Consider the following 7668-nt stretch of genomic DNA (forward strand, 5'->3'; position numbering starts at 1 on the left):
AGAAGTGATCCAATGATTTGTATGTCTTTGAATTTAAGAAGAGTGAGGGATGCGTATAAACAAGAGTGGGTGCGTGAGCTAAAATTTAAACATCAAATAAGTTTTATTAGCTGTCAAGAAACACAAGTGAAGATGGATTCAGTTGAGGTTGATCAGTTTTGGGATAACTCAAGTTTCAGATTTGTAAGGGTGGATTCCAGTGGGAGGTCGACTGGTCTCCTTTGTCTTTGGAATCCCATGATTTTTGGGGTTACTGAGGTTGTTAAAGACAGGTCCTTCATTATGATTTCAAGTAACCAAATTAGTATACAAGAGAGGGTAAATTTTGTTAATGTTTATGCTCTAAATAATTTCAAGGAGAGATTGGTGCTTTGGAATGCTTTAAAAGATATCAAGAACAACAAAATGGTAATTGGCTTTTTATGGGAGATTTCAACGAAGTTCGCTGTAAAGAAAATCATTTTTCAATGTTGGCTTGTGACTATAGTATGGAAGATTTTAACTCATTTATTTGTGATGTAGAGTTGTTTAATTTTAACATTGGGGGGGGGGGGGGTAGAAAATTCACCTATTTGATAGGTTCTTAGCAAATGATTTGTTCCTATCTAGGTGGGCTATAACTGCAGTTATGGTCCTTCCTATACTGTATTCTAATCACAACCCTATTGTTCTCATCAGTGACACTCTTGAGTTTGGACCCTTATTTTTCAAATTCTTCAATTCTTGGTTGTGGTTAGATGGGCTCCCAGAGGTTGTGCGATTGTCTTGGGCGAATTAGATTGAGAATAGGAGGGTTGATTTGAAATTACTTAAAAAACTTCAAGCTCTTAAAAAGTGATATAAGGACTTGGTGATCGGATTTGAGGTCAAAGGAAAAGTATAAATATTCCGAATTGTTGACTAAAATTGATGACTTGGAGATCCAGGATGAGACCCATGCTTTGTTGTCTCCAGAACGATTGATGAGGAAAAAAATTGGAAATACAAGATTATTGAAATCGACTCCATCAGGAGGCTTGATCTAAAACAAAATGCAAGAATAAGATAGGAGGTCGAAGGAGACGAGAATAGTAAATTTTTCCATGGAGTTATCAATGGGGATAATAAGAAAAAGGGAGAATTTCATATATGCCTCTCTTAAACTTCAAAATATCATATTTGCCCAACTTAATTTCTCAATATCATATTTACCCTTTATAAACCTTCAAAATATCATATTTGTCCAAATTCATTTTTATAATGTTTTTAATATTTTAAAATCATTTTTTTATACCTTAGAATTATTATAATAATTAAAAATTTTAACCATATTATCATTACGTCTATGATAATGGAATGTGAACTTCTAAATTGTTGAAATATCGTACTCTTAAGAAACAAAAAGATTCATCTTCAACCCTCTCTCTTGAATATATATTCTGATTGTTTAGTTTTTGTTGTTGTTGTTGATTATTATCATGTTGTAGATGGAAGATATTTTAGATATTACCATTGATATTTTGATGTTTAAAAAGTGCATACACGATATTTTGATATTTAAGAAGGGTATATATATATATATATATATAAAATATCATATTTACCCTTCATAAAATTTTATCATATATATCATTTTTAAACATCAAAATATATATATATATATATATATATATATATATATATATATATATATTTTGATGTTTAAAAAGGACATATATGATATTTTAAAATTTTATGAAGGGTAAATATGATATTTAAAAATTTTATAAAGGGTAAATATGATATTTTGATGTTTAGGAAGGGCATATATAAAATTTTCTCTAAGAAAAAACATTATAAATGGTCTTACAATTGGGGAGGGGGGGAAGATGGACCCTATATGCATAAAGGAGTTTTTTCTCCTCCAAATTTGATGAGAATGATCTGGAGAGACCCAAATTTGTAAATAACATATTCAAAATGATTTCGATTGACAATAGAGATATATTGGAGGCTTCTTTTTCGTTGGACAAAGTCAAGAATACGGTTTGGAGTTATGGTAATGATAAAGCACCGGGCCTAGATGGCTTCGGCTTTACAGTCAAGTTTTTGAAGGAGTTTTGGGATGTTTTAAAAGTTGATGTTTTCAGATATTTGAAAGATTTCGAAGACACGGGATTGATAAAAGTAGGGTATCTCGGAAGTGGAGATTGATGGTTTAGTGAAGATTATTGTTTGCACATCGGGTAAGATTCCGTTTACTTATTTTGGTTTACCGTTTGGATCCAATATGAGTTGGATAGAAGGTTGGAAGTTGTGATGATCCATTTAAAAAAAAAAACTTTCTAACGAAAAAGCTAAAATGTTATTGATTGATGGTATATTAACTTACTACTTCTCTATTTTCAAATCTCCATAATGCATTCTCAATTTCTTAGAGAAAATTAGACTTAGATTTTTTTATTTTTTTTTTGAGGGTAGCCAAGATAAATGAGTAAAAAATAAGTTTTATGCATTAGAAGAAATTTAAAATGGATCTTTAATTGGTGTGGTATTCTCCTGAAGCAATTTTCAGGTGTAGGCTTCGGCTATTAAAGCAGTTCATAATCCGGACAAAATGATATTTGGAACGAAAACCCTAGGAAAGACGATACTATGACATAATTGTTTCTTATTCTTAATTTTGGATTGTCCATAGGAAAGCTAGTTTATTCAATTGTGATCAAATAATTTATTTTTGTCCTTTGAGATTATTTAATCTCATTGGTTCTCACTCAACTTCCGACAAATAAAATAAAGTAACAAATTTAGTAAATTTTGACTTGGAGATCGGCTTTTAGCATATATAAAAAAGCACAAAGTCACTAGAGAATCCTATGTGTTGACTTTCCCAAGTCAATGTATCTCTTTTCCTACTTTCAATGTCATATAAAAACAAAACTTCACGAATATATATATTAATAACCCACACCACCACTCATATATGTGGCAGTAAAATCACCATGATTTGTCCACATCTTCACCAATAAATAAATCTTTATTTCAAATTGTTTTCAAAACCTATCATTTTCTTGTCTTTATAAAATATAAAATAACTAAACTTTCATCTTTTTAAGCAAGTGATTTAAAAGCCTAAGGGATGCCAAAAGGAGGTATAATAGAATAATAGAATCTATGCAATAATGAAAGCCGAATCTATAGTTGTAAAGCCATAAAAGCTGACTATAAAAAGGCAAAAAGGGAGGGGCTACTCAATTCACCCCACCTCTGCTTAAATTACTCCCACCTTTTTTTTCTTGGATATTTTTCAAATTTTTTCACAGACCCAATTTACCAAAATACCCATGGAAGAATTCTAATTGCCTAAATCAGACAACAATTTTGAATACAACAAGAATTTCAACAAACTTACGAGTAAATTTCTGTATCACATGGTGCTTCTGAATGAATTATAACCCTAGCTCCTGAAGCCAGCCTGTTATCATGAAATTAAAAATCTCAAGTCTCAACCATATTTACTTTATTTTTAGTTTTTTACCCATAATAACAATTTTTTTTACATTTTTAAACAAATATGCAATTTACTTTATTTGTTACGTATTTGCTTATAATTAATAAAATGTAAGTAAACACATTGATATTATGGATAGCAAATTGTCAACATGTTGCTATTATCAGTTAAAAAATATAAGGGCAATTTACAGAAAAGCCGCTTTAAAATATAGTGGCTTTTCTGTATATTGTCTAAAAATACAATGATATTGATATCATGGGTAAAAGAAAAAGTACATTAGATATATTAGTAAAAAAAAGAGTAAAGTACATTGCACATATTGAAAGAAAGAGTGAAGGGTAAATTTGGAAATCAGACTACAACTTAACTTTCTTCGATTTTGACCATATTATCCTTCTCTTCCCGAAAAGACTCCAATCTTCCCGATTGTTTCTTGGTTGTCATTCTTTTACTACTGCAATTCGAAGGGCAAGGTGACACGATTCTTGAACTTGGGCCTTCTGATGAAATTCTAGGCCTATCAGAAATAGGAGATCTCATCGGTTCACTTTTTACGTTTTTACCCTTGAGTGATCTTGGTATGCACTTTGTACGTGTTGTTGTTTCTGAAACTTGATCGCTATTTTCACTCCTGCATTTCAAGATCCATATAAAATTGGTATAACAACAATGTACTTTTACTATATTTGTAGAGAGGGTAAAATTGGAAATATAAATTACAAAGATTACAAACCTGTCAGCATTGTAGGAAGATGATCTTTTTAAAGTAGGGACGCCTTCTTCTTTGATGACTTTTGTTTCCACTAAACTCCCACTAAAGTATTCTTTATCTTCTAACCTCATACTCATAAATCTTGGATTTTCAGGCAAACAATCAAGATCCCCCAACATTACAGATGTTGAAAACAAAGGAGATTGGAATTTTGAATCTGAAAATCTTGGTTTGTAAGATGGGATTAACCCAAAGCTGTGATCTTTGACAGAAATTGACCCACATGAAATCAATTGCATCAACATATCTGTAGCCCTAAGCTTTGTGTTGCTTTGAATTTCTGGTCTTCTAAAACTATTTAACTTACTAGCATCAGCTTTGATTAAAGATTCCAAAGTTTCTGTTTTTCCTATTGAAGAACTCGTGGAGGAAGAAGGTGGAGATGGGTCTGGTTGTATCTCGGGGTTTTGTTTAAGGTTTTGAGGAGATGAGTCTACTGCCATGTCATCAGTTGAAACGCCACGTGTGCATGTTTCTTGGGGTTTGTTAATGTTATTGTTATTGTGATTGGTATTGTTACCTTTTATGTTTTCGTCTGTTTGAGTTGAAGCATCTGCAAGACCATCGGTTTTGTAGATTTTGTATTCTGTTAAGCTTAGACAACCACCTGATGTTGTGGATTTTTCACCTCTTGATTCAGGGGAAACACCACTCATGCTTGTTGAAGATGATGAGTCATCTTGACTTCTTGAAGATGGTGGTTCTGGTAATTGTTTTAGGGCTTGTAGTTTTATGGGAGGTGTGAAACGACCTATGAAATATGAAAAAAAAAAATTGATATTTTTTGAGTTTCCAGATGTGAAGAATGAAGATGGGTGTTTGAAGTGGTGAAGTAAGAGTGATATGAGAGGAGTTGAGAAGATATATGTACCTGAATTACATTCTTCAACGAGTTCTGAGCCTTTAAGAACATATTCATTGCCATTAGCGGGAAGAATTAGGTCATCTTCACAAAGATCATGCCAGACAAATCCATTTTTGTAACTCCTGTAAGCAAAATAAGATCTTTATCCATCAAACTTTTGTAACCAGATATATGAATTTGATAAGGAAAAAGAAAGTTTGTAAACCTCTTGCAAGACCATGAGTATGTTGACGCCATGCCTCTTCCTCTGAGAACATTAAGTTTTTCAATTACGTCTGCAAGAAATGTTTACGAAATTCTCGGGTTAACTATTTCATTAAAACAGAGAATCGTGGATTTGATTGTGAGATGATATGTATTATGTATACCTCTTAAGAAAAGACCCTCTGATGAAGTAAGCGGAACTTCGATGAAGTGAGGATGTTCAAGCTGTCGATTTCTACAGAGATAGTAAACCACAGGGACTTTCCGACTCTTCTGATGTAGCTCTAGCTCCTGCTCCTGCTCCGGCTCCGGCTCCGGCTCAGGTTGCCGTTGCTGATACCTAGGAGACCTCTCCTTCCAGACTTTAGCTCTATCAGGACTCAATTGTTGATGGTGATGTCCGTACTTTCTCACTCGTCCCTCCATCAAAACCCTAGCCTGTTATACTACAGAATGCTTGGCAAGAATCGACCTTTTGAATTCCGGATTTGAAAGTTATGTCAGGCTGATCATTCGATAATCGATTATCCGGTGAAAATTTCTAAGAATTCTGCAAATGGAAACGATCAACTAAGCATCAGATCTAAATCCATTGAACAAGTCAAAATGTCAAATCAAAACGACTAGACAACATACACCCAATCGGGCCCCATTCAATTCCAAGCAACAGTTTACAAGACAAAAGCGCAAATAATCCGGAACAAAACCTGAACTTTAGTGATGAATAATGATAGATTTGGTGGGGGTGGTGGAGTGAGTGAGAGATACTAAATTCAAAAAAAGCAAAAGCTCCAAAACAGACAATAATTAAAGTTTAAAAAAAATGCTGTACTGATTACAGTTAACAAAAGGAGAGTGAATGAGCAGTGTTTACCTGAAGAATACTCGAAGACTGCTGCATTTACTGATGGCGATGAAGTAGGTGTAGATGTAGGGTTAAGGATTTGGAAGAAGAGAGCGACGGATCTGGTGAGAGGTAAGTTTCGAAAAGTACACAGCGGGTGAAGAAAGGGACAGACAACAGGCAACGGAGATACGGTGAAGAAGATGCGTTTTTTTAACTTTTTTCACCTTTTCATGTATGTGACATACAGCAAATCAATAATCTATGCTTACGATTTTGCAGAAACGTAAATTAGGGTTCTTAATTTCCCCCAAAACGCACAAATTTTGTCAAATCTTTCTTCATTCGAAGAAGAGAAGTGAAAATGTTTGAACAGTGTTTAAAGCATGGGGCTCTCGATATCTCCCTCCCTCTTTAACACTATCATACCAGTTTTCAACGTATTATACTGTTTTTATTTAATATATATTTTTTATTAAAAATATTAATTTACTTATTATTTTTTCTATTTTGATGATTAATTAGAAGTTGGATGTCATGTTTTTATAAAAGATAAAAGGTATGCTGTCAATTTAATGAGGTAGATGTAGATACCTAAATTTTTTATGAGGTTATATGTTTTTAGTTATGTAATGAAGTAGATATCTAACTTTTTACATATTTTGATAAAGATATATGAACTTATTATATAAAAAACTGTTATTTTTTTTAATATAACGAGTTAAATAAATCAAAACAGAATTTTTGATTCATTTAATTGGGCATAATTTGTAAAAATATAAAGTCGCCCAAGCATATATGAAACCAGATTTAGGGATGTTAATGTTTGTGCACGTCTGGTTATTTAATTATTATTGCTTAGAATTTGTCATTTTTGTTGTAGTTTATGAGGGTTTTTTTCTTTTTATGTTTTCTAGATCACATTTGAAATATTTTTAATAATAATCAAACTTTTCGTTATAACATAAGTTAGATCACGTTTTATTTTTGAAGGTGAAAAATGTATACTTAGTATTAACTTTTTAATTTTACATCTATGCTTTTTTGTAATTTAGTATAGACTATAGAGGTAGATTGATTATAACACATGCATGTCTTTAATTTTATATAGTTCAAATGTTCGATCAATAATTCATATTTTTTATTAAATTAGTTGTAAATTCATAATGTCATCCATCACATTTTTATAATGGCCCAACTACATGTCACGCCATACATACTTCAAAGTATTGTCACACATCACATTTTTATAATACACAAAAGTTGGATAGCTAAACTGTTTTGAAGTCAATAGATCAATCGATATTATCGTTAAAACATCGAGTAAATTTAGAGAGGCATAGACACAAGGTTGTGATTGGATTTATAATGAGATATATACACTAAATTCTCAATATTTTTATCGATTTGATAAGAAAATCTTAAAAAAAGTTTTTACAAGAAAATCCAAATTACCGGTAGTTTTTGACACTTTTATCATTTTTTTCCCGGTTAGCCGGTAATTAGGATTT

The 7668-nt window shown here is 32.0% G+C and overlaps 1 protein-coding gene across 4 annotated transcripts; it reads right to left on the bottom strand.

The window, feature by feature from the left end:
- Nucleotides 1–3156: 3156 nt before the first annotated feature.
- On the bottom strand, nt 3157–6562 carry LOC145058660 (UPSTREAM OF FLC protein (DUF966)). 4 transcript variants are annotated; one of them, XM_079006558.1, is made up of 7 exons: nt 6188–6562; nt 5478–5863; nt 5315–5384; nt 5116–5231; nt 4206–4995; nt 3841–4103; nt 3157–3433 (listed from the first exon to the last, which is right to left on the bottom strand). In XM_079006558.1, exons 2-7 carry the CDS (start codon nt 5737–5739, stop codon nt 3408–3410), a joined length of 1527 nt encoding a protein of 508 aa, XP_078862684.1. In that variant the 5' UTR covers nt 5740–5863; nt 6188–6562; the 3' UTR covers nt 3157–3407. The 4 variants fall into 4 exon arrangements, with proteins under 4 accessions (XP_078862684.1, XP_078862681.1, XP_078862683.1 ...); XM_079006555.1 differs by lacking the exon at nt 3157–3433 and having other exon boundaries at nt 3733–4995; XM_079006557.1 differs by lacking the exons at nt 3157–3433; nt 6188–6562 and adding an exon at nt 6021–6135 and having other exon boundaries at nt 3733–4995.
- Nucleotides 6563–7668: the final 1106 nt, after the last annotated feature.

This window comes from Lactuca serriola, chromosome 6, assembly GCF_051521515.1.
Source record: "Lactuca serriola cultivar US96UC23 chromosome 6, Lser_US96UC23_V15, whole genome shotgun sequence".
Lineage (NCBI taxonomy): Eukaryota > Viridiplantae > Streptophyta > Magnoliopsida > Asterales > Asteraceae > Lactuca > Lactuca serriola.